This window comes from Aquarana catesbeiana, linkage group LG02 (assembly GCF_042186555.1).
Source record: "Aquarana catesbeiana isolate 2022-GZ linkage group LG02, ASM4218655v1, whole genome shotgun sequence".
Lineage (NCBI taxonomy): Eukaryota > Metazoa > Chordata > Amphibia > Anura > Ranidae > Aquarana > Aquarana catesbeiana.
Genome location: NC_133325.1, coordinates 797,719,979 through 797,747,967, shown reverse-complemented (window position 1 = coordinate 797,747,967; position 27,989 = coordinate 797,719,979). Strand labels below are relative to the sequence as shown.

General features: G+C 43.8%; 1 protein-coding gene across 9 annotated transcripts in view; it reads left to right on the top strand.

Moving 5' to 3' along the window:
* Nucleotides 1-1,557: 1,557 nt before the first annotated feature.
* The window catches only part of STXBP5L (syntaxin binding protein 5L), a 391,287-nt gene continuing 364,855 nt past the window's right edge, over nt 1,558-27,989 (top strand). For 5 of the 9 annotated variants that reach the window (XM_073617498.1, XM_073617500.1, XM_073617499.1 and 2 more), the window contains exon 1: nt 1,558-5,837. In XM_073617498.1, coding sequence (XP_073473599.1) covers nt 5,622-5,837 — 216 coding nt within the window. In that variant the 5' untranslated portion in view covers nt 1,558-5,621. The remainder of the gene's footprint in view (nt 5,838-27,989) is intronic. The other 4 variants (XM_073617506.1, XM_073617503.1, XM_073617505.1 and 1 more) reach the window with 1 other exon arrangement.

The window sequence follows — 27,989 nt, the reverse complement described above, 5'->3', positions numbered from 1 at the left end:
GTGGTTTGAACACCGTTTTCATATGCAGGCGCTACACACGTATGTGTTCGCTTCTGCACGCGAGCTCGTCTATTACAAGGGATGTAAACATCCCTTTTAATAGAAAAAAAGCATGACAGGACCTCTTAAATATGAGATCTGGGGTCAAAAAGACCTCAAATCTCATGTTTACATTAAAATGCAATAAAAAAAAAAAAAAAGTCATTTAAAAAAATACAAAAAAAAAAGGCCCTTTAAGAGCTATGGGCGGAAGTAACATTTTGACGTCACTTCCGGCCGCCCTGCAATGATATGGAGATAAGTGGGGGCCATCTTCCCCTCACTCGTCTCCATGTCAGGCTAGGGAAAAGATCCAATTGCCTCTGCCGCAGCCGACGACTCCGGTAAGCGGAGGCCCCCTCTCCCGCTGCCGATAAAAGTGATCTTGCCGCAAATCCCCCGCAGAGACCAGTTTTGTCTGAAAGCGGACCACCCGCTGAAGAAGAGGATACCGGGGTTATGGCAGGTAGCTGCTGCCATAACAACGATACTCCTCTTCAAAGTACCGATGTATAATGACGGTGGGCGGTCCGGAAGTGGTTAAACTGAGGCATGCAGCCGCTCAGGACTGTACACATGCCGCAGGCCCCATTGCTTTGCGTCCACGGCAACATTGGAATAGCATGTTGCTTTGTTGGCAGGCGGTATGTTTGCCGAACGCTACCCCCTTCAAGTGAATGGGGGCCACGCTGCAATAACCCTGCGATGCACGCGGGTTGTGGCACGGTGGCTTGGCAGGTGGCAAGGAGACCACATATCACCTCTTCACCGCCTGGCAGTAGATTCGCATGTGCAGACAGGCCCTACATGAAATAATACAACATTTCTAATGAAAATTCTGGATAAATGGAGCGATTTCGATGTGAAATTGGTGATTTTTGACGTTGGCGAGCGGCGGCTGAGGTGTAAAACCTCGGTTACGTTGATTGAGCCACTCAGGTAACATTTGCTTCAAAAGAGAAATTTTTTTTTTTTCTTTCTTTTTATTATATTTTCTGATATTTTGTATTTAGGACAGTTTACCTTTATTATTGGCCATTCTTGGATATTTAGAACAGTTTACCTTTATTATTGGCCATTTTTGGGTCACTTATTAAGCGATGGAGCTGTATTAATCACCAAATGAATAATGTATAGTGTGATTTTATGTTTTGTGATATTATGGACTGTATACAGGAATATAAATCCATGGCTATAGGAAGCTAAATACACATCCCTTCACTTCTAGATTCCTGTCAGAAGCAGGGAGGCGCGCTCATTGCTCCGCTTAGCCGTCAATCACCGCTCAGCTAACCAATCCCCAACTTGCGTTCACTCGCCAGCCAAGAGAGGGCCCCGCCCCACGTTTGCAGCAGCTTGGGGGCGAGCAGCTGAGGGGCGTGGCGTGCCCTCTGGTTCCGGCACGTGTCGCCTCCCATTGGCTGGCGGGTCCGCGCGGCCGTCCAACAGCGTCGAGCGAAGTGAATAATTTATAGGGATCACGCGACCCCGCCTCTCCCGCCCCCCTCCCCTCACCTTCCAGTCCCCGCCCATTTCTCCTCAGCACCTCGGACAGCAGCCTGAGCAGCTCGCAGAACGGCGGGGGGAGCCGGAGAAGGGAGAGGCGGGAGAGAGAGAGAGAGGAGCCTGTACTGTCATCCCCGGAGAACACCGACAAAAAGGGACCACCGATACCGCAGAGACAGGGGGAAGGAAGGGGGCAACTGCTGCACTACTGAGAGGAGACTGGGGCAACTGCTTCACTACTGAGGGGAGACTGGGGCAACTGCTTCACTACTGAGGAGTGACTGGGGCAACTGCTGCCCTTCCTGAGGGGAGACTGGGGCAACTGCTTCTCTACTGAGGGGAGACTGGGGCAACTGCTTCACTACTGAGGGGAGACTGGGGCAACTGCTTCATTACTGAGGGGAGACTGGGGCAACTACTGCCCTTCCTGAGGGGAGACTGGGGCAACTGCTTCTCTACTGAGGGGGGACTGGGGCAACTGCTTCATTACTGAGGGGAGACTGGGGCAACTCCTGCACTACTGAGGGGAGACTGGGGCAACTGCTGCCATTCCTGAGGGGAGACTGGGGCAACTGCTGCCATTCCTGAGGGGAGACTGGGGCAACTACTGCCCTTCCTGAGGGGGGACTGGGGCAACTGCTTCTCTACTGAGGGGGGACTGGGGCAACTGCTTCATTACTGAGGGGAGACTGGGGCAACTACTGCACTACTGAGGGGAGACTGGGGCAACTACTGCCCTTCCTGAGGGGAGACTGGGGCAACTGCTTCTCTACTGAGGGGAGACTGGGGCAACTGCTTCATTACTGAGGGGAGACTGGGGCAACTGCTGCACTACTGAGGGGGGACTGGGGCAACTGCTGCCCTTCCTGAGGGGAGACTGGGGCAACTGCTTCACTACTGAAGGGAGACTACTGGGGCAACTGCTTCATTACTGAGGGGAGACTGGGGCAACTGCTGCCCTTCCTGAGGGGAGACTGGGGCAACTGCTTCACTACTGAAAGGAGACTGGGGCAACTGCTGCACTACTGAGGGGAGACTGGGGCAACTGCTGCCCTTCCTGAGGGGAGATTGGGGCAACTGCTTCACTACTGAGGGGAGACTGGGGCAACTGCTGCACTACTGAGGGGAGACTGGGGCAACTGCTGCCCTTCCTGAGGGGAGATTGGGGCAACTGCTTTATTACTGAGGGGAGACTGGGGCAACTGCTGCCCTTCCTAAAGGGAGACTGGGGCAACTGCTGCCCTTCCTGAGGGGAGACTGGGGCAACTGCTTCACTACTGGCGGGGAGACTGGGGCAACTGCTGCCCTTCCTGGGGGGGCTGCTATACTACTGAGCGGAGACGGGGCAACTGCTGCTGTCTCTGGGGATCAGCTGCACTACTGAGGGAAGCCTGCCCTTCCTGGGGGAGTCTGTTGTACTGCTGAAAGGGGCAGGGGGTATTGCTTCACTACTGAGGGCAACTGCTGCCCTTCCTGGGGGGGTCTGCTTCACTACTGAGAGGTGACTGGGGCAACTGCTGCCCTTCCTTGGGGGTCTGCTTCACTACTGGGGGGGTAACTGGGGAATCTACTGCCGTCCCCGGGGATCTGCTGCACTACTGAAGGGAGCCTGAGAGAGCTGTTGCTCTTCTTGGAGGTCTGCTGTGCTGCTGAAAGGGGACTGGTGGGTCTGCTTCACTACAGAGAGGAAACAGGGACATCTGCTGCCTTACTGTGAAGGATCCAGAGTTCTCTGTAGAGCAAAAGAGGGAATCTGGGCCTGTCCTTAGGGGTCTGCTGCACTACAAGAGAGGAGCCTTCACCGTCCCAAGGAAGCTGCTGCATTACAAAGAGGACTGTCGAAACTGCTGCTATCCCAGGGCTCCTGGTCCCCCCCCCCCCCCCCTAGAAAGCACTAGACTTGGTTTGCTATCACCTGCTGGGTTCCTGTAGCTCATCCCCTGGTTTATGGATCGATCCCGAAGGCTCTGATCTGCTCTTCCAGTCATTGGATCCGTACTGAACTGTGGACTGCTGTAAAAAAAAAAAAAAGACGTTAAGTGATCTCTTCCTTGTCTTCTGAACCTTCTTGAAGGATCTAGTGGGCTTCTGCTGGACTTGCTCTTGCTGCCTGGATCGCTGCTGAGAGCTCTGAGCTCTGCTGCTGGGCTTTTGGGGACGATTGCTGAATTTATCATCCCATCCTGACCCCTCCCCCCCTTCCTCCCGTGTACCAGCTCCTGGTCTCTGGGTCTGCATTGAAGAGCTCTGGGTCAGCATTGAGGAGCTCCTGGTCTCTGGGTCAGCATTGAGGAGCTCCTGGTCTCTGGGTCAGCATTGAGGAGCTCCTGGTCTCTGGGTCTGCATTGAGGAGCTCCTGGTCTCTGGGTCAGCATTGAGGAGCTCCTGGTCTCTGGGTCAGCATTGAGGAGCTCCTGGTCTCTGGGTCTGCATTGAGGAGCTCCTGGTCTCTGGGTCTGCATTGAGGAGCTCCTGGTCTCTGGATCACCATTAAGAAGCTCCTGGTCAGCCTTGAGGAGCTCCTGGTCTCTGGGTCAGCCTTGAGGTTCAGGTACTGGACTCCTGTATAAGAGATCGGGAAACCTCTACCAAGGGACTTGTTGGTGCTGGACTGCTATAGATCTGCTTTCGATCTCTGGATCTGGTAATCAGTGCTCAGTATCAGCTACTTGGTTCCTCTATAGGACCTTCTGGTCTTTGGATCACCAATCTGGTGCTGCTGGACCCCTTTATATTCTCTGCTGGTTTCTCATTTATCAGTGGAGACTAGACTGTGCTCTGTTGCAGCCGAAGACGTTAGAAGACCTTCTGCAAAAGCTGATTGGTGAATAGGATCTGTCTCCCCCCCCCCCCCACCCCATAGCAGGTGCTGGACACTCAGATAGGAAGCTGAAGGACCTGCTCTAGCCCTAAAGAGCTGCTGCAGAGGACACCGGAGGGTCAGGAGCTGTCCGTAGGACTCAGTGCTGAATTCCTGCTCTTGGCCTCCCTAATTCAATTGCGGACTGTTGGTGTGCATATCAAGAGATCTGTAGTAGGTCTTTATTAGAAGATCTAGTCTGTGCTCAGTCACCCAATCCACCCCCCCCCCCCCCACCACCACACACTTAGAAATCTATTACAGATTCATCATTAACGATTTAAGGGCTGCTTCTTCTGGAGGATGCTGACGCATCGGATGCAGCCTCCAGCAAGAAACGCTCTTCCTTTTAGAACAATGGGGAACCAGGTTTTATTTTGCCTAGCAGCCACTACAAGCAGGAACGCTAGACTCTTGTAAATTGGTAACAAGGGGAGAGGTGGGGGGGGGGGGACGTTTGGATCCCACAGTTTCTGGTCTAAAAAACATCAAGCAAGTCGGGGGGTGGGTGGGGGGGGAAAGGTTGGTGTGCAGAATAATATATTGAGCCGTCCGGCTCCAGACTACTCCTGGTTTTCGGGGAGGCCGAGTTCATGCGCTATCAACGCTTTATGGGTGAAGTTTTTTTTTTTACGCATTTAAGGGTCTTAAATGACATTTCATCAAGTTTTTGGATGGAAGAAAAAAAGCAATGATGGGATAAATGGTGCATGGAAGATCGAGGAAAGATACGGTGTCAGAGAATAGTCTATTTCTTCTGCTGTCATACATAGAGGACCTTATCGATTTTATTTATCATTTTATTGATACAGAAAAAAAAAAAAGACACCTAAATACTGGAATACACAACGCCTGTAGATGCGGGATTTTATTGGAAGGACTCGGGCTGGAACCTTGTGTACAGAAAGCATCACATACATGCGTTATCTGTAAGGTGGGATAAGCCAGGACAGCAATCATCAGCAAGTCCCCCCCCTCCATAGACTCTGGATTTTTTATATAAGACTCCGCATCGAATCTTACTTCATCGATTTAAAACTGAATATTTTTTTTTATACTCTCCATATTACAACGCCAAAAAAACCGACACAAACCATGGTTTCTTTCAACCACATATAGTCCTCCAAATTTTTTTTTGTGCCTTTTTTTTTTCTTCTTCGTACCTTTAAAGTCGTTTGGAATTGACTTCCATTTTTGTTTTTTTTTCCTCGAGGGAATGCACATTGGGGCTCAGCTTACGAGGATGAAGAAGATCTTCAAAGTTTTGGACGGTTTTACTGCCTCGTCGCCGGTAGGTGGAGGCGCTGGGGTTGGCGGCGGACCAGGCGGGGGTTGTTCGCTTTACCCGTCTGGATCGCTTGGATCTGTCCTGTCCCCTAGGGAAACGGAAATACCGGAGAGCCTGACCTCCGAGCAGTTCCACGTCTGCAAGGTAATGAGGTTTTATCTTTTTAGAAGTGATTGTTATTATATATTGGGGGGGGGGGGATGATTGACTAAAAAACTGGAGAGTGCAAAGTCTGGTGCAGTTGTGCATAGACACCAATCAGATTCCATTTTTTTATTTTATTTTTATTTTATTATTTTATGTTTTTGTAAAAGGCGCCTCGCCTGCCTTGGGGTGTTGAAGTCAGTCCTTTGTGATTTACATGGGAAGGCTAATTTTTTTAGAAATCTGCCTCTTTTTGGCGTATGCTCATTTATTTTTAAAGCTGATATTCTGGAAATATTCTTAAATATTACATATTAATATTAAAGTTTCTTAAAGGAATTGTAAAGGCAGAAGTTTTTTTTTTTTTTTATCCTAAAGTTCCACCCAAAAATGGAACTTCCGCTTTTCTGATTTCTCCCCCCCCTCTCCGGTGTCACATTTGGCACCTTTCAGGGGAGAGGGGGGGAGCAGATACCTGTCTAATACAGGTATTTTGCTCCCACTTCCGGGCACAGATACCCGAGCCACCCGCGGGTATCTACGCCACTTCCGGCGCCTTCTCCGTCCCCCATGCTGTCTTCTGGCAACACACAGGTCCCAGAAGACAGTAGGGACCAGTGGGAAGGCGCAGCGCAAGTCGCGCATGCGCAGTAGGGAACCAGGAAGTGAAGCCGCAAGGCTTCACTTCCTGATTCCCTCACCGAAGATGGCGGTGGCAGCACCCGAGAGCCAGAGGGAGAGATCGGCTTCGGATGCCGACGTCGCGGGTGCCCTGGACAGGTAAGTGTTCTTATATTAAAAGTCAGCAGCTGCAGTATTTGTAGCTGCTGACTTAAAAAAAAAAAAAAAAATCGTCGGAGCTCCGCTTTAAGATAAAAATCCTTCTGTGTGTAGCAGTCTCCCCAGCACCCGCCCTAATTACTTACCTGAGCCCCATCTCTCTCCTGCGATGTCCATGAATGTCTAAGTCGTCCGGGGAAACTCCTCCTGATTGGCTGAGACACAGCAGCGGCGCCATTGGCTCCCGCAGCTGTCAATCAAAGCAAGTCAGCCAATCAGGGGAGAGAGGGGGTGGGGCCAGGTCTGGGCTGCATGTCTGAATGGATACACCGAGCTGTGACTCAGATCGGGGGCCCCCTTAGGAAGCAGTTGGCTGAGGGGGCATTTGATAGGAGGGAGGGGCAAAAAGTAGCAAAGAGGGGCCCGAGAAGAGGAGGATCCGGGCTGCTCTGTGCAAATCCAACTGCCACAGAGGAGGTAAGTATAACATGTTTGTTATTTAAAAAAAAAACAAAAACGAGACTTCACAATCAGTTTAACCCCTTCCCGCTGACCGCCCCCCCCCTGGGCCCTTTAACTGCATCGGGCCTATTTTTCAGACTCGGTATTTACAAGATAAAATCTTTTTTTTTTTTGCTAGAAAATTATTTAGAACCCCCTAAACATATATATATATTTTTCATATATTTATATATTATATTTATTATATATATATATATTTTTTCAGACACCCTACAAAATAAGCATTTGTTGCAATACTTTATGTGACGCCGTATTTGCGCATGGGTCTCACAAGCGCAGTTTTTTTTTGGAAAAAATACACTTTTTTGAATTAAAAAAATAAGACAACAGTAGAGTTAGCCTAATTTTTTTTTTTCAAATTGTGAAAGATAATGTTACGTCGAGTAAATTGATACCCAACATGCCACGCTTCAAAATTGCGCCTGCTTGTGGAATGGCGACAAACTTTTACCCTTAAAAATCTCCATAGGCGACGTTTAAAAAATTTCTACAGGTTACCAGTTTTGAGTTACAGAGGAGGTCTAGTGCTAGAATTATTGCTCTCGCTCTAACGTTCGCGGTGATACCTCACATGTGTGGTTTGAACACCGTTTTCATAGGCGGGCGCGACTTGCGTATGCGTGAGCATGGCGAGGCGGGGCGCTTTAAATTTTTATATTTTTTTATTATTTATTTTACTTTTACACTGTCCTTTAAAAAAAAAAAAAAAGGGTCACTTTTATTGCCCATTGTAAACATCCCTTGTAATAGAATAAAAAAGCATGATAGGACCTCTTTAATGTGAGATCTGGTGTCAAAAATACCTTTTTAATTTTTTTATTTAGTTTTTTAATTTAAATATATATATATATATATATATATATATATATATATATATATATATATATATATATATATATATATATATATATTTATATATATTTATATATAAATTTATATTATTTATTTATATATATATATATATATATATATATATATATATATATATATATATATATATATATATATATATATATATTGTTATATCTTTAATTTTTATTATTTATATATTTTTTTATTACATATATATTTTTTATGATATATGTATATATATATATATATATATATATATATATATATATATATATATATATATATCGTTATATCTTTAATTTTTATTATTTATATATTTTTTATTACATTTTACTGTAAATATGAGATATATTTACACTAGAATGCAATAAAAAATAATTAAATAAAAAAGTCCCATCATGCCTCTGCCTTTGGGAGTCATGCTTGTACCTGCCAGCTTTGCAATGCCTCATGGGACTTGTAGTTCCGCAACAACTGAAGGGCCACAGGTTGAGCACCCATGCGTGGGTTTGTATACACGGGCTTACTATAGCGTATGCCCATGCGAGGGCTGTGATTGCTCACATGGGGATGCACAGGTGTTCCAATGCATCCCCTTTGCAGGCAGTCCCATTCGCCCCCACTGGGATGGTTGCTCCCGATTTGATAGTCATGTGGGCGCACATCCACAAACGCAGACGTTCGGGTGGGGGGGGGGTCGTGCATGTGCGTGGCTGTTAACTTGGGATCAGCGGCTGTATCCATGCGGCCACTGTGCCCCAATTGATATGAATGGCACTGCCTGCACAGAGGTTGACGAAAAGCCTGTGCACCCCCCGTGTGGGCAAACAGGGCCCTCGCATGGACTTACACTATAGTACGCCCCATGTTAACGAGACCCTAATGCGGGTTGCTCCTGGGTGCTCATAAGTAATTTCTGTACACCCGAGGGTCACCAAAATGTACACTTGTGCATGCAATGAAGGCCATTTATCTCTGAAAATGTTTTTCAATGGGAGCCACCAACTGCATAAATAATTGTGTAAATAAAGTCATATTTAAGACAATTAAAAAACAAAAAAAAACAAACATGTCATATGTACCTTGTCTGTGCAAAACCGCTTCTCGGGTCTCCCTCCCTCCTGCCAAATGCCCCCCCCCAGAGCAAGCAACTTGCTATGGGGGCACTCAAGCAGGCCTGCTCCCGAGCCGCTGCTGTGCATGTCCATTCACACACAGAAGAAAGGTAACAGCGCTCTCTGCAGGGACAATTCAATCCATACCCCAGGTCCACTCACAGGTGCCGAGGCTCGATGTGTCCCAACAGACTCCAATACAACAGTAGTAAGAAGAGCAAAACTGTAATCCTTGAATAAAATAATCCTTCAATAAACTGACGCGTTTCGGCAATAGCCTTAGTCATAGCTACGACTAAGGCTATTGCCGAAACGCGTCAGTTTATTGTTTTATTGTCAGTATGATGTACCAATAAACGACACTTCAAGGATTACAGTTTTGCCGGCTCTTCTTACTACCATTCACACACAGAGCCGCGGCTCGGCCCCGCCCCCTTTCTCTCCTTATTGGCTGACTGTTTTGTGATTGACAGCAATGGGGGGGCCAGTGGTGTCCCAGCCAATGAGGAGAGCCGAGGCTCTTGTGCACATCGCTATATAATGATGTGGCTTAGGTAAGTATTAGGGGGGTCTGGGGGGGAGGGGGGGCTGCTGCACAGAGAAGGTTTTTTTACCTATGGAATGCATGAACCTTGAGCCTTTAGAGCCACTTCAAATCTGAAAGCGGGCTAAGCTACCAGTATGTGGCACATCTCAGGTCCACTTATTTAGCTTGCCTGGTGTAGATAGATACTTATAATTTAGTGTGCCAAATAACCCCCGCCACCTAGGTGACAAATGCAAACTGAGGAATCCAATCAGATTTTAAGGCTTTATGTATTGAGCAGATTGCAAACTAGTAAGTAGTTGGGAAGTATGGGTTGTTTTTTTTTTTTTTTTTTGAATTATAATTACCTAGGTGGATTCTGCACCTGCCCCACGCTGGCTCTAATGCTGAGAACCGAGCGATCAAACACCGCCGATCACTCGGTTCTCAGGGCTCACTGAGCAGAGAGCTGGTGACTGTCGCTGAGAAGGCTGAGCCAGGACGCCGGTCCAGGCATGTGGGCGGATCCCAACCATATGGTGCGCGATCTTTCCTGAGCCTGGGCCGGCTCTGTGATGTCAGCCGACAGCAGAAAACCCCGCTGTCTGCTACAAACGGGTCACAGGAGTGCTGAGCGTACTGCACTCCTCTGATCCACAGGAGAAGTACAACCAAACGAGCTTTCCCCGTACTTTTCCTTTAAGCGGTGAGCAGGGTGGATAAAAATCGATGATTTAAAAAAAAAAAAAAAAAAAAAAAAAAAAAAAAAACAAATGTAAAAATCTGATTTTTTAAATTTAAATCAGATTTTTTTTATTTAAATCGGATTTATTTTTATTTTTTTAATTCAATTTCTTTTAATAAAATGCTTTTGGAGTAAAAAAATCTGTCTAAAGATAGTTTTCTATTTAAGATACATTAATAATTTAGTTTATTCAGCATGAAATGGAGCTTAGTTATGTAGCATATATATTCTGTATATTCTGCAATATTTCAATTTTTGGTAAACTCATTCAATGAATCCAAGCTCTGCAAGCTGAGATAACATGCACTGCATTGATGCATTCACACAATGTCACAGTAATCACAAGATAAAACAAAGTTCAGGAATATTCCTTTATCCCATTCTTTTGCAAATCTATGTACACTACAAACTGTATGATTGAATCGGTTCTGATATCGCTGTTTTACTAAACTGACAGCTTATTATTCTAAATAAGAAACCTTCATTGTTTGCAAATATTAAAAATTCTAACTCCCAGCAAGAATAAGTACTTACATTTAAAGAGCACCTGTCCTTTCAGATCGATCGTGGCAGTGGCCGTTAGCGGGCGTCCACTCACCTGCTGCCGCCACGTCCCTCACCTTGTGTAAATGCCGCATCACCAGCCGTCCCATTAAAGTGAATGGGACTGTCGGTGAGCCAACAGCTGATCAGAGGAGGAGCTGCTGCGGGTCAGAGGAGGGGCCAACAGCGGGTCAGAGGAGGAGCCAACAGCGGGTCAGAGGAGGAGCCAACAGTGGGTCAGAGGAGGAGCCAACAGCGAGTCAGAGGAGGAGCCGCTGCCGGTCAGAGGTGGAGCCAACAGCGGGTCAGAGGAGGAGCCAACAGCGGGTCAGAGGAGGAGCCAACAGCGGGTCAGAGCCACTGAGGGACAGAGATGACAGTTGCTCCTTAAAAATTAGGATTTAAATCGAGCCTTTTTTACTAGTGATTTAAATCAAATCCACCCTGATAGTGATTTGGGATTTTAAAGCTTAACGTGTTTGATGTCACTTTAAGTAGTTAATTTGGGCCAAGCTTGCCCAGACAAACTATTAACTGCGCTAACAGGTGCGCTAGCTGATCGTACTTTATAATATATATATATATAAAGTATACAGCGCTCTGGGACAGGGACTTCCCGCTCCACTCCCGGAACAAAATAGAGTCAGGCTGGACGCTGCTCAGCCATTCACGAGAAGCTTTGTACTCCCCTTGAAGAAGGGGGAGTCTATTCACCCGAAACGCGTTGGCTCAATCCACATGTTTCTACCTACAGTGAACGTTTTTTTGAACAATACATAACATTTTTCTTTTTTTTTCTTTTTCCTTTCCTACCCAAGTCTGATTGGCTTAGGCCAGGGATGGGCAACCTCGGCCCTCCAGCTGTTTTGAAACTACAAGTCCCATGAGACATTGCAAGACCCTGACAATCACAGGCATGACTCCTAGAGGCAGAGGCATGATGGGATTTGTAGTTTCACCACAGCTGGAGGGAGCCGAGGTTGCCTACCCCCTGGCTTAGGCTAAGATAGTGACATGATACACCCGCCTCTTCACCTCAGAATAAGCTTCGTATTGATTCATATAATGCAAAGCTTCCTCTAAATGGCTGATCAGCACTCAGTTTTGTTCAGGGAGTGGGACGGGAAAAGCTTAATCCCGCTGCTCGAACACAGCGCTGTATACTGTATGTATACTGTAGGCTTCATACAGGGCGCCCAACAAGCGCAGCTGTTAGTGGGGGGGTAAATAGTTCATTTGGGCCAGCTTGGGCCAAAAACAAGCTATTTATGGGACATTAAACGTGGAATTGGGCTTTAAGGTGTATGCTACTACCAAAACGTAGTTTTGAATAAAGTGGGAAAGAATTAGAACTACCCCCATTAGAGAGATTTCTCCTCACTTCCTGTGAGTGTCTTTGATTACATAAACACAATTGTATTTGATTTATATTTCTTCTTTACTGTCGTGTATCTTGCATTGTTGATCGTTTTAAAATGAATAGCTAAATATGAGATAATGCAGTTTGTTTGAAGGCAATTGCTGGTGATTGTTGATGATTGCGGTGGCATACAATAAAATATCTCGCCGTGGTTGACTCATTTTTTTGGAGGGGGATTTTGCGCTCAGTTCATATATTCAATGTTCCTGCTTAACCCCGTCCATGCAGATAATGGTTTGACCTTCTATGGCACACAAAATCCATAATCCTTGGTAATGCAATTAAGTTAACCCAAAAATCCACTTATTAACCACTTAACCTCCAGAAAGATTTACCCCCCCATTTACCCCTCCCTTCATGACCAGGCCATTTTTTGTGATACTGCACTGCGTTACTTTAACCGCTTGCCGACCGCCGCACACAAATATACGTCGGCAGAATATCTCGTACAGGCAAATGGGCGTACCTGTACGTCCCTTTGAATATGCCGCCCGCCACAAGAGCATGCCTGCGGGTCTCGCGAACTCGATGTTCGCCGGCGGCCCGCGATCGTGAGACGGAGAGGCAGAACGGGGAGAAGCCTATGTAAACAAGGCATTTCCCTGTTCTGCCTAGTGAGATGACAGGGATCTACTGTCATCGGGAGCAGTGATCGCTGTCATGTCAGTGGTAGCCAATCCCCCCTACAGTTAGAATTACTCACTAGGACACACTTAACCCCTTGATCGCCCCCCTAGTGTTTAACCCCTTCCCTGCCAGTGTCATTTATACAGTAATCAATGGCTATTTATAGCACTGATCGTTGTATAAATGACAATGGTCCTAAAATAGTGTCAAAAGTGTCCGATGTGTCTGCCGCAAAATCGCAGATCGCCACCATTACTAGTAAAAAAAAAAAAAATTAATAATAAAAATGCCATAAATCTATCCCCTATTTTGTAGACGCTATAACTTTTGCGCAAACCAATCACTATACGGTTATTGCGATTTTTTTTTACCAAAAATATGTAGAAGAATACGTATCGGCCTAAACTGAGGAAAAATGTGTGTTTTTTGTATATATTTTTTGGCGATATTTATAGCAAAAAGTAAAAAATAAAGCTTTTTTTTTCAAAATTGTCGCTCTTTTTTTGTTTATAGCGCAAAAAATAAAAACCGCAGAGGTGATCAAATACCACCAAAAGAAATCTCTATTTGTGGAGAAAAAAGGACGTCAATTTTGTTTGGGTGCAACGTTGCACGACCGCGCAATTGTCAGTTAAAGCGACGCAGTGCCGAATCGCAAAAAGTGCTCTGGTCAGGAAGGGGGTAAATTCTTCCAGGGCTGAAGTGGTTAACTGACAATTTGCACGGTTTTGCAGCTCTGTACCCAAATAAAATTTATATAATTTGTTTTCCATAAATATAAATTACTTTTGGTGGTATTTGAACACTTCTGCAGTTTTTATTTTTTGCTCTATAAACAAAAAAAACAAACAATATTTTTTACTTTCTGCTATACAGTGGAACCTTGGATTACGAGCATAATCCATTCCAGGAGAATGCTTGTAATCGAAAACACTTGCATATCAAAGCGAGTTTCCCCATAGAAGTCAATGGAAACTAAGATAATTCGTTCCGCATTGACTTCTATTGCATGCAATACCGCATGTGGCCAGAGGTGGGAGGGGGGAGCCGGAGAGCCTTTGGAAATACTCGGGGACAGCTCGGCTGAACTCGGAAACCCTCGGAAAGGCTCGGAAACACTCGAGAACAGAGTATTTCTGTGTGTTTCCGAGTATTTTAGAACGGCTCCCAACCGTTCAGAGTGTCACCGGCGCCCCCCGCATCTCTGGCCAAATGCGGTACTGCACACCCCATTAGCTTGAATTCTGCACGTTTTGCGAGACAACACTCGCGAACCGAGCCAGGATTTAAAAAAAAAAATTTGCTCGTTTTTCAAAACACTCGTTTACCGCGTTAAACGTTAACCAAGGTTCCATTGTAAAACATATCCAATAAAAAAAATTAATAAATCAAATATTTTTATCAATTTAGGCCCATATGTATTCTTCTACAGATGTTTGGTAAAAAAAAAAAAAATCCCAATAAGCGTATATGAATTGGTTTACGCGCACTTTATAGCATCTACAAACTATGGAATATATTTATGGAATTTTTTGTTTTTTAGCTGGACTGCGGCGGACAGATCGGACACTTTTGACACATTTTTAGGACCATTGACATTTATACAGCGATCAGTGCTATAAAAATGCACCGATTACTGTGAAAATGTCACTGACAGGGAAGGGTTTAACCAATAGGGGGCGATCAAGGGGTTAAATGAGTTCCCTGGGAGGTGTTTCAAACTGTGGGGGGAGGGGACTGACTGGAGGAGGAGAGAGATCACAGTTCCTGATCACTAGGAACAGCAGATCTCTTCTCCCCTGTCAGAACGGGGATCTGTCTGTTTATATTGACAGATCTCCTGTTCTGGCTCTCTGTGGAGCGATGGCGGGTGGCCGGCGGCCGCGATGTCCGCCGGCCACCCGCCATCGCTCCATAGAGATCATTGGCTTCGGTGTCACGCTGCGGGCGCACGTGTGCGCCCCCTAGAGTTCTTAAAGCGTCCGCCATACAATGACGGCGATTCGCCCAGGAGAGCCAACCTGCCGCAGTACAATCGCGGCGACTCGTCCTTAAGCGGTTAAAATAATACGTTTTCACAAAATTGGAGAATTTCATTTTGCACTCAATCTTTTATTGCGTGGATCAGCTGAATTTCACACACGTACGGACAACGTATTATCAGTTTTTTGTGGTGATTTATATGTAAATGTCGGGTCACAAAATGATTACTCCCTCCTTACAAATATCGCTGGGTTCTTCATTTTTTTTTTGCTGATATCTCCGAGGTATCCATTCAGGAGACGAGTAATGAAGTCGTTCTGAATGGAGACAGAATAATGTTTAATCAGGAAAATACCAGTTCCCGAGAAATGAATCATTATATAGCCTGGCAACCCGATAATGATTGAAGAGATATGCCGGATTGATGTGATTTAAACATTTTGTTTCAAAATAAGAACTAAAAATAACATCGTTACTTTAACTCCTATTTAATATTTCTTTTTTTTTCTTTTTTTACTATTGTTTTGATGCTTTAGATCAGGGCTTGACAAATTTGCTTTGAATCTAGGAGCCAGCTAAAAAAAGTTAGGAGCCAGGTTTTTTTTTTTTTTTTTTAACTAACACAGCTTTATTTTCAGCGACAGCGCAGCCAGGGCAGTGGGCACGCGCACCCCCCTAACCAAAACCTGTGAATCGCTGATTGCCCGCAGAAGGGCTAAATTAAAAAAAATAAACAAAAAAAAACAAACGCCTGCCTGGCGCCCGAAACTGCATGTGATATAATTTGCGCATCCCTGAATGGCCTGACAAAAGCCCAGGTGCCAGGACACAATTTCTAGTTGCCATGGCGTCCTGGCGCCTGGGATTTGTCCAGCCCTGCTTTAGGGCTCATTTACACTTGCTTCGACTTTAACACAAAGTGCCCAACGCTTCAACATGCTTTTCTCATGTGTTTTTGATGCTTTAATGAAACTTGGCAAATACCTTGTGTGTGTTGACTTGTTGACCCAGTAGAACCCCAGCTCAGGAGTACCCCCACTCAGCAGATCCCCAGTTCAGTAGTACCCCTGTTCAGCAGATCCCCAGCTCATTGGTACCCTCGTTCAGCAGATCCCCAGCTTATTGGTACCCTCGTTCAGCAGATACCCTGCTCAGTAGTATCCCCCAGTTCTGATAATGCCCCACTCCCCCACTCAGTAGTAACCCCCAGCACTACTGATGCCCCACTCTGTAGAACCCCCCAGCTCCGCTGATCCCCTGCTCAGTAGTAACTCCCAGCTCCGCTGATCCCCTGCTCAGTAGTAACTCCCAGCTCCGCTGATCCCCTGCTCAGTAGTAACCCCCAGCTTTGTTGATCCCCTGCTCAGTAGTAACCCCCAGCTTTGCTGATCCCCTGCTCAGTAGTAACCCCCAGCTTTGCTGATCACCTTCTCAGTAGTAACCCCCAGCTCTGCTTTTTCCCCACTCAGTAATAACCCCCACCTCTGCTGATCCCCCGCTCAGTAGTAACCCCCAGCTTTGCTGATCCCCTGCTCAGTAGTAACCCCCGGCTTTGCTGATCACCTTCTCAGTAGTAACCCCCAGCTCTGCTTTTTCCCCACTCAGTAGTAACCCCCACCTCTGCTGATCCCCCGCTCAGTAGTAACCCCTAGCTCTGCTGATCCCCCGCTCAGTAGTAACCCCCAGCTCTGCTGAGCCCCTGTTCAGTAGTAACCCCCAACTCTGCTTTTTCCCTACTCAGTAGTAACCCCCAGCTCTGCTGATCCCCCGCTCAGTAGTAACCCCCAGCTCTGCTGATCCCCCGCTCAGTAGTAACCCCCAGCTCTGCTGATCCCCCACTCAGTAGTAACCTCCAGCTCTGCTGACCCCCTGCTCAGTAGTACCCTCCAGCTCTGCTGATCCCCCGCTCAGTAGTAACCCCCAGCTCTGCTGATGCCTCACTCAGTAGTAATCCCCAACTCTGCTGATCCCCCTCTCTCCTCAGTCCCCACCCACCGCTATATTTCTCCCAAGCTGCACAGCACGTGTGACATTGCTAGTTTCTCTTGCTCCGGTCCCCCAGCTCTGTTGATCCTCTGCCCCTCAGTCCTCCCTCTCTCTCTCCGGCCCCCGCTCACCTTCCGCTATAGCGTTCCCATGTTGCACACCACATGTGGTGTTTGCTAGTTGCTCCGCTCCAGTCTGGACCCCGCTCTCCTCCCTGCTGCTCCACACTGCACACCAGATGTCACATCTGCACCAGACACTCCCAGAATATATACACGTGAACCGGAAGTGACTGCTGATGACGTCTTTCTCTATCTATCTATCTATCTATCTATCTATCTATCTATCTATCTATCTATCTATCTAATCAGGGCTCTTTACATGTTTAATGCAATAATGTGCTAGAATGCACCTCATACCTTACCTTTGAACCAGAGCCTTCCAGCGCTGCGCTGTCACCGCTTCTAGTGCTTCCATCTTCTCCCGATCTTCCATCCGGCTTTGTGCGCTCCGACCATTTGAATTGCTGGGCCCCAATGACGTCACTCTCTCGCATGCACACACGAGTCACAATCGCAGCACGGCACTGTATTCAGGGCAAACCCATGCGCAGTGACATCACTGGCTGGAGCTGATGTGAGCAATCGTTTTCTTTTTTAGGCTTTCTTACACTTATTTCTACCTGGTGATCTTGGTGAGCAAAGTCTGTTGTTTTTCAAAAGAACAAGCTTTCTTGCAGATGTAGAAGTTAGAGGGATGAGGTAAACCATTTACCACTGACAGGGGTGCGTACAATTATTAGCATTTATTTATTTATTCGTAAATTTGAAAATGCGCAAATTCAAAAATTCAGAAATTCGAAAATCTGAAAATACGAAAACCCGAAAATAAGAAAGAAAATTTGAAAGCATGAAAATTCAAAATAATAACTAACTATCCGAAAATAAGAAAGAAAATTCGAAATAATAACTAACTAATAATAACTAACTATTCAATTATAGGTATTGGAATATCCTTCCAAGTTTGGCTTTTAGAGAACGTATCGAATACGAATTTATCCGCAGTTTCAAATTATCCGAAATAAGGAATGCCGCATCTAAACAAATGGAACGAAATGAATTAATAATAAATAATAAAACATTTTTATTATTTATATTATTATTATTATTTCTTATGTTCCATGCATTTAGGTACGGCATTCGTTGTTTCAGATATTTTCAGATAATTCGTAACTTTGGATACATTCGTATTCGTTACGTTCTCTAACAGCCAAACTTGAAAGGATATTCCAATACCTATAATTTGAATTTTCGTTTTTATTTTCGGATTTTCGAATTTCTGAAACTTCAGATTTTCTAATTTATTATTATTATTATTATTCTTTCAAATTTGGCTGTTAGTGAACGTATCAAATACGAATTTATCAGAAGTTACAAAATATCCGAAATAAGGAATGCCGCATCTAAACAAATGGAACGGAATAAATTAATAATAAATAATAAAACATTTTTATTATTTACATTATTATTTCTTATGTTCCATGCATTTAGGTACGGCATTCGTTATTTCAGATATTTTCAGATAATTCGTAACTTCGGATAAATTCATGTTCGTTACGTTCTCTAACAGCCAAATTTGAAAGGAAATTCCAATACCTATAATATAATAGTTAGTAATAGTTAAGTTATTAGTAGTTAGTTATTATCTCAGATTTACAAATTTTCTTTCTTATTTTCAGATTTTCGTTCTTTTGAATTTTCGTTCTTATTTTTGGATTTTCGAATTTCTGAAATTTCAGATTTTCAAATTTCCAAATTTTCGAATATTCGAATTTCCGAATTTTCGACTTCATGAATATTCGAATTTACAAATTTACGAATTTTCGAATATTGGAATTTACGAATTTTCGAATTTACGAATATTCGGAAAAATTCGTTAAATGGGTTTTCCGAATTAAAAAATTTGTCGAAATTTGTTAAAAAAAAAAATAATTCGGAACGAAACTAATTGCACATGTTTACTGTTATGGCGCAAAGCCCCTAGGGCCATTTTTTACATTTTTTTTTTGATGGGGAGGTTTAATTCCACTTTAACATTTTCTATATAAGAACAAGACTGAGTCTCTCAGTCAGCTTAACACTGCTTAGTTCATCCTGGGAATGAAGCCGCCACGTGAGGCTCTCGAGACGCATGTTCTGACTACAATCTCTGGGGAATCTTTCCTTTTTTTTTTTTACTGCAAAGAAATAAGGAGGAAAACATGCCTCGAACATTATGTAAAATGATTAGAAGCCTATACCCAGCGGCTCGTGTAGCTCCATGCACTTGTGTAGGAAACCAGCGCGGTTATAACGGGAAGCTGGAAAATGAAAAACAAATCCTCTCTGGTTCACTTGCCGACCAGGCTTTTTCTGTCACTTTCTGTTTACAAGTTTAAATCACTATTTTTTGCTAGAAAATTACTTACAACCCCCCAAACATTACACTTTTTTTTTACCAGAGACCCTAGGGAATAAAATAGCGATCGTTGCAATTTTTTATGTCACATTTGCACAGCGGTTTTTGATAATTTTGAAAAAAAAAATACACTTTCATTAATTTAATTTTCTCCTATACCTTTAAAAACAGGGGTAGGCAACCTGGGGTCCTCCAGCTGTTGTGGAACTACATTTCCCATGAGGCATTGCAAGGCTGGAAGTTACAATTACTCCCAGAGGCATGATGGGACTTGTAGTTCTGCAACAGCTGGAGGGCCCCAGGTTGCCTTCCTCCTGCTTTAACCACTTGCCGACCAGCCGCCGCTGCGGCAGAATGGCACGGCTGGGCGAAACTGGCTTTATGTTACGTCGATTCGCCCTGTGGCCACTAGGGGCACACACGCGCCTCTCCCCTGGAGCCGATGCGAGTGTCCGGCGGGCTCCCGCGATCGCTCGTGACACACCGAGAACTGGGATCTGTGTGTGTGTAAGCACACAAATCTCGGTTCTCTGAGGGGAGAAGAGACTGATCGTGTGTTCATACAAAGTATGATCAGCGATCTGTCATCTCCCCTACACAGTCCCCTCCCCCTTTCAGTTAGAACACACACAGTGAGGGAACACAGTTAACCCCTTGATCGCGCCCTAGTGTTAACCCCTTCACTGCCAGTGACATTTTTACAGTAATCAGTGCATTTTTATAGCACTGATCGCTGTATAAATGACGATGGTCCCAAAAATGTGTCAAAAGTGTCCGATGTGTCGCAGTCCCGATAAAAATCGCAGATCGCCGCCATTGCTAGTAAAAGACAAAATAATAATAAAAATGCTATAAATCTATCCCCTATTTTGTAGACGCTATAACTTTTGCGCAAACCAATCAATAAACACTTATTGTGATTCTTATTACCAAAAATATGTAGAAGAATACATATTGGCCTAAACTGAGGAAAAAATTTGCTTTTTTTTTTTTTAAAAATGGGGATATTTATTATAGCAAAAAGTACAAAATATTGTGTTTTTTTTCAAAATTGTCGCTCTTTTTTTGTTTATAACGCAAAAAATAAAAACCGCAGAGGTGATCAAATACAATCAAAAGAAAGCTCTATTTGTGGGGAAAAAAAAGGACGTCAATTTTGTTTGGGTGCAGCGCCACATGAACGCGCAATTGTCAGTTAAAGCAACGCAGTGCCGAATCGCAAAAAATGGCCCGGTCATTCAGCAGCCAAATCTTCCGGGGCTGAAGCGGTTAAAAAAAAAAAAAAGATAAAAAAAAAAAAAAAAAGTTTGATCTTTTGCTTAAAAAAAAAAAAAAAAAAATGTTTACTTCCACCCTGGACCAGAAATGACAACCAGGGGCTAAGATTGGCGGCTTCCTTGGCTGTAAAGGATTGGAAGATTTAATTTGGCTTTAACTGTTTGCCCTCTTTTTGATTTTTTTTTTTTCTGCTGGACACTCGGTCCTTTATATTGTATTTATGTGGATTATATTTAGTGGTGCACTGAAATAAAAATTTTGGTGCCGAAATCCGAAAATTTAGGATGCTCTCGACCGACAAAACCGTAACTGAAATTGACAGTTTTTAATATATATATATATATATATATATATATATATATATATATATTTTATTTTTTTTATATATAAATAATTGTATTATATTAGACTTCTTAATTAATATATTGAATTTAAATGAATATGAATTTATTGTCGGACATTATTGGCACCTTTTGAAACGGTGTTAAAATTCCTACGTGCATTTTTGGTGCATGTTTGGCAAACCACACCAAAAACGCACCTCCCCATTGAAAAACACAGCAAGAGCGCATCAAAAATGCATCCGTTTTGCGTTTTTGATGCTTTTTTTTGGGGGGGGTCACGTGACCTATGGAAAACACATCATAAGCAAGGTAAAAATGTGGCAAAATCGCGGGCGTTTTCGGAAGCCATTATCGGCACTTTTATGGGTTTTTTGGGTTTTTTTTTTCACAATGCTGAAAATCCTATTTTCGGCCAATATATCGGTGCACCACTAATTACCGTATATTATTTTTTATATATTATATTCTCATTTCTGTTATACTGTGTTCGGTTATGTAATTTTTCAGCAGTTTGCTTTTAAATTTTGCCATCAACAGATTTAGCGGCCTGTCATTTAATTGTGCTCTGACCCCCCCCCCGGTATAAATAAATTGCCTTGTAGAAATGATGAGATGAGATGGTCATGCTGTCATTCATAATTACATCTCTTGATCCCGTGGAATTATTATAACCGTGCAGTTTAGACTGCATTGAAATCTGTTCCAGTGATAACTTGTACTGGAAGTCATGGAAATGGTCCCTTTCTGCTGGTGTCTTTAGAAGTCGCAGAGTGAGAGTGGCATGTGGGGAGTGCACAGTCCTGGATGTGGATATTGGGGGTCCTAGGATGTGTGAATGGGAATTTTGAAGAGCTCCACAATTTGAAGATTTATTTTTTCCACAGTAACAATTTTTTTAAAGGCTGAAAATGGGTGGATTTTAGACTTGGCAAAACAGATTTCATACAGCGGGTAAAATAAGTATTGAACACGTCACCATTTTTCCAGGTAAATATATTTCTAAAGGTGCTATTGACAATTTTCATCACATGTCAGTAACAACCCATGAAATCCATACATATAAACACACCAAAACTAATAAGTTCAGAAATTAAGTTCTGTGTAATAAAATGGAATGATACAGGGGAAAAGTATTGAACACATGAAGAAAGGGAGGTGCAAAAAGGCATGGAAAGCCAAGACACCAGCTGAAATCTCTCAGTAATTAGAAAGCAATCCTGCCCCTTGTCAGTGCAAATTAATATCAGCCGGTTCCGTCTCAACTGATGGCCTATAAAAAGGTGTCTCATTACCAAGGTGTCACACAAGAAACATCTCATGATGGGTAAAAGCAAAGAGCTCTCTCAAGACCTTCGCAACCTCATTGTTGCAAAACATACTGATGGCATTGGTTACAGAAGGATTTCTAAACTTCTGAATGTTCCAGTGAGAACTGTTGGGGCCATAATCTGGAAGTGGAAAGAATATATTTCACCATAAACCGGCCACAACCAGGTGCTCCTCGCAAGATTTCTGACAGAGGAGTTAAAAGAATTATCAGAAGAGATGTCCAAGAGCCAAGGTCCACTTGTGGAGAGCTTCAGAAAGACCTGGAATTATCAGGTACAACAACAAGTAATGCGCTCACCCGCTGTGGCCTGTATACACGCTCACCACCCAACACTCCATTGCTGAAGAAAAAACATGTTGGTGCTCGGTTAAAGTTTGCTGCACAACATTTAGACAAGCCTGTGAAATACGGGGAGAATATAGTCTGGTCAGAGGAGACCAAAATTGAACTCTGGATGCCATAATACACATCATAATTTGAGGTCACATGGCACATCATCCCAAAAACACCCCCCATACCAACAGTGAGGTTTGGAGGTGGGAATATCATGGTGTGGGCGGGGCTGTTTTTCAGTACTGGCAAACCTCTAGAAGGAGGGATGAATGGAAAAATCCACCAAGACATTCTTGATAAAAATCTGCCACCATCTACCAGGATGATGAAGATGAAACGAGGAAGGACATTTCATAGACAATGATCCCCAACACACAAAGCCAAGAAAACTCTCAGATAGTTTCAAAGAAAATAAAGCTGCTAGAATGGTCCGGCCAATCACCTAACTTGAATCCAATAGAAAATCTATGGAAACAACTAAAGATCAGAGATCATAGAAGAGGACCACAGAACCTTCAAGATGTGAAGACTGTGTGGAAGAACGGGCCAAAATCACACCTGAGCAAAGCATGCGTCTCGTTTCTCCATACAGGAGGCGTCTTGAAGCCGTCATTACCAACAAAGGATTTTGTACCAAGTATTAAATACATTTCAGTTAGCGGGTTCAGATAGATGGCGGGATGACAGGGACCGCCCTGTCATCCGCCGGCTTAGCGGGGATAAACGGAGCGATCCCCGCTGAGCAAGCGGATGTTCACGGGTCGGATCAACGCAGATCCGCACGTGTGAAAGGGGCCTAAGGGTGGTCTCCAAACTATCCAAAACAAAATAATTTGTACATGGCATGGTCTGTAACATGATAATCACCTAAACATTTCTCAGTGTTGTAACAAGAAAAGTTTCAGTGTCTTGTCCCTATAGAGTAGTGGTCTCCAAACTGCAGCCCACGGGCCGAATACGACCCTTTGCTTGTGTCATTCAATTTTATTACACAGAACTTCATTTCTAAACATATTTGTTTTGGTGTCTTTGTATGTATGGATTGCATGGGGTGTTACTGACATGTGGTGAAAATTTTATGTCAATAGAACCGTTACCAATATATTTACCGAGAAAAATGGTGACGTGTTCAACACTTATTTTACCCGCTGTAGGTGACATTTTACACAATCTGCTTGTCTCTGCATACCTGTGAAGTGACCGTCATCCCTTATGGACCACAGTATATAGCAGCCAAGAGAGGGACATATTCCCTGTTAGGAATGTATAGCTGGTCACAGTGAGCGCCATCTCTCTCCTTTTCTGTATTACACTCATCCCAGCTTCATAGCTAATAGGCATCTGTCTGGCAATACAAGCATACATTTGGACAGTGGATATTGTATAGTGAACAATATATATATATATATATATATATATATATATATATATGTATATATATATATATATATATATATATATATATATATATATATTATATATACAGTACATAATGTAATATTTACAATAAAATATAAATAATAAACAAAATACAATGTAAATAATGTTTTTTGAAATATATAACACTACCAACATCCTGTGAACATCTATCTAAGGGTGGTCTCCAAACTATTCAAAACAAAATAATTTGTACATGGCATGGTCTGCGACATGATAATCACCTAAACATTTCTCAGTGTTGTAACGAGAAAAGTTTCAGTGTCTTGTCCCTATAGAGTAGTGGTCTCCAAACTGCAGCCCACGGACCGAATAGGACCCTTTGCTTGCCTTTATCCAGCTCTTGGGGCACCATTCCTTCCACTGACACCAGCAATGGGGCAATATCTTTCTGTTGACTTCAGTGATGGGGCACCATTCCTTCCAATGACACCAATGATGGGACACCGTTTCTCCCACGGACACCAATGATGGGGCATTATTTTTCCTCCCAATGACACCAATGATGGAACACTATCCCTCCCACTAACGCCAATGATGGGGCACCATTCCTTCCACTGACACCAATGATGGGGCAATATTTCTCCCAATGACACTAGTGATGGGGCACCATTCCTCCCACTGACACCAATGATGGGGCATTATTTTTCTTCCAATGATGGAACACTATCCCTCCCACTAACGCCAATGATGGGGCACAATTCCTCCCACTGATACCAGCAATGGGGCACCATTCCTTCCACTGACACCAGCAATGGGGCACCATTCCTTCCACTGACACCAGCAATGGGGCACCATTCCTTCCACTGACACCAGCAATGGGGCAATATCTTTCTGCTGACTTCAGTGATGGGGCACCATTCCTTCCAATGACACCAATGATGGGACACCGTTCCTCCCACGGACATCAATGATGGAACACTATCCCTCCCACTAACGCCAATGATGGGGCACCATTCCTTCCACTGACACCAATGATGCGGCAATATTCCTCCTAATGATACCAATGATGGGGCACCATTCCTTCCACTGACACCAATGATGCGGCATTATTCCTCCTAATGATACCAATGATGAGGCACCATTCCTTCCAATGACGGGGCACCGTTCCTCCCACTGACACCAATGATGGGGCATTATTCCTCCCAATTACACCAATGATGGGGCACTATTCCTCCCACTGACACCAATAAAGGAGCACTATTCCTCCCAATGACACCAATGCTGGAACACTATCCCTCCCACTGACACCAATGATGGGGCACTATTCCTCCCACTGACACTAATGATAGTGTCATATCATTTGTGTCAGTGGGAGGAATAGTGCCTCATTATTGGTGTCAGTGGGAGAAATAGTGTTCCCACTGACACCAGTTATGGGGCACTATTTCTCCCAATGACATCAATGATAGAACACTATTCCTCCCACTGATACCAATGACAGGGCAATATTCCCGCTCCCTCTATATGTGCAAACCAATCAATATACGCTTATTGGGATTTTTTTTTTACCAAAAATATACAGCAGAATACATATTGGCCTAAATTGGTGAAGAAATTAGATTTTTTTACATTTTTTTTATTGCATATGTTTTATAGCAGAAAGTAAAAAAATATATATTTTTCTCAAAATTGGCAGTCTTTTTTCTTGTTTATAGCGCAAAAAATAAACAACACAGAGGTGATCAAATCCCACCAAGACTATTTGTGGGAAAAAAAAGGACATCAATTTTATTTGGGTACAGCGTCGCACGACCGCGGCACAATTGTCAGTTAAAATAACGCAGTGCCGTATAGCAAGTAATGACCTAGTCATGAAGGGGGGGGGGGGGGGGGTGGTAAATCTTACAGAGGTCAAGTGGTTAATTGGATTGAATGTGGGAGGGTTAGATCAAATTTTTTATTGCTGCCTGTGTCCCTCTGGGAAGATTAGTCCCGGTGACCATTGTTACAGAGACAGATAGTAAGATGAAATCGTAAATTTTTGAGTTCTCATGACAGCAAGAGGTGAAGGGAACCCTTTCAGTGGGAACGGTTGTTTTGGTGACAGCTGGTTAAGGCTCCGTTCCCATTGGTGCAACTTAACATAAGGTCGCATGTTTGTAAATTTATTAAAAAAGAAAAAAAACCTAAAAAAATCTCATGTGCATACAGTGCCTTAAAAACCAAAAATGTATTTTATTGGGATTTTATGTGATAGACCAACACAAAGTGGCACATAATTGTGAAGTGGAAGGAAAATGATAAATGGTTTTCAAAATTGTTTACAAATAAATATGTGAAAAGTGTGGGGGGGGGGGCATTTGTATTCAGCCCCCTTTCCTCTGATACCCCTAACTAAAATCTAGTGGAACCAATTGCCTTCAAAAGTCACCTGATTAGTAAATAGAGTCCACCTGTGTATAATTTAAACTCAGATTTAATACAGCTGTTTTGTGTTTCTGTTTTGCATCACGAAGGCTAAGGAACACACCAGACAGGTCAGGGATAAAGTTGTGGAGAAGTATAAAGCAGGGTTAGGATATAAATAAATAAATATCCCAAGCTTTGAAAATCTCACGGAGCTCTGTTCAATCCATCATCCGAAAATGGAAAGAGTATGACACAACTGCAAACCTACCAAGACATGGCTGTCCACCTAAACTGACCGGCCGGGCAAGGAGAGCATTCATCAGAGAAGCAGCCAAGAGGTCCATGGTAACTCTGGAGGAGCTGCAGAGATCCACAGCTCAGGTGGGAGAATCTGTCCACAGGACAACTATTAGTCGTGTTCTCCACAAATCTGACCTTTATGGAGGAGTGACAAGAAGAAAGACATTGTTGAAAGAAAGTCATAAGAAGTCCTGTTTGCAGTTTGTGAGAAGCCATGTGGAGGACACAGCAAACATGTGGAAGAAGGTGATCTGGTCAGATGAGACCAAAATGGAACTTTTTGGCCGAAAAGCAAAATGCTATGTTTGGAGTAAAACTAACACTGCACATCACCCTGAACACACCATCCCCACCGTGAAACATGGTGGTGGCAACATCATGTGGTGGGGATGCTTTTCTTCAGCATGGACAGGGAAGCTGGTCAGAGTTAAGGGGAAGATGGATGGACCCAAATACAGGACAATCTTAGAAGAAAACCTGTTAGAGTCTGCAAAAGACTTGAGACTGGGGCGGAGGTTCACCTTCCAGCAGGACAACGACCTGAAACATACAGCCAGAGCTACAATGGAATGGTTTAGATCAAAGCAAATTCTTGTGTTAGAATGGCCCAGTCATAGTCCAGACCTAAATCAAATTGAGAATCTGTGGCAAGACTTGAAAATTGCTGTTCACAGACGCTCTCCATCCAATCTGACAGAGCTTGAGCTATTTTGCACAGAAGAATGGGCAAAAATGTCCCTCTCTAGATGTGCAAAGCTTGTGGAGACATCCCCAAAAAGACTTGGAGCTGTAATTGCAGTGAAAGGAGGTTCTACAAAGTATTGACTCAGGGGGGCTGAATACAAATGCCCCCCACACTTTTCACATATTTATTTGTAAAAACTTTGGAAAAGGATTTATCTTTTTTTGTTGGTCTATCACATAAAATCCCAATAAAATACATTTACGTTTTTGGTTGTAACATGACAAAATGTGGAACATTTCAAGGGGCAGGAATACTTTTTCAAGACGATGTAAGTATCATAGCCTTTGCTCAATACTTTGGTGAAGCACCTTTGGCACCAATTACAGCCTCAAGTCTTGTTGAGTATGATGCTACAAGCTTGGCACACCTATTTTTGGGCAGTTTCTCCTATTGTCCTTTTCAGGACCTCTCAAGCTCCATCAGGTTGGATGGGGAGCGTCGGTGCACAGCCATTTTCAGATCTCTCCAGAGGTGTTC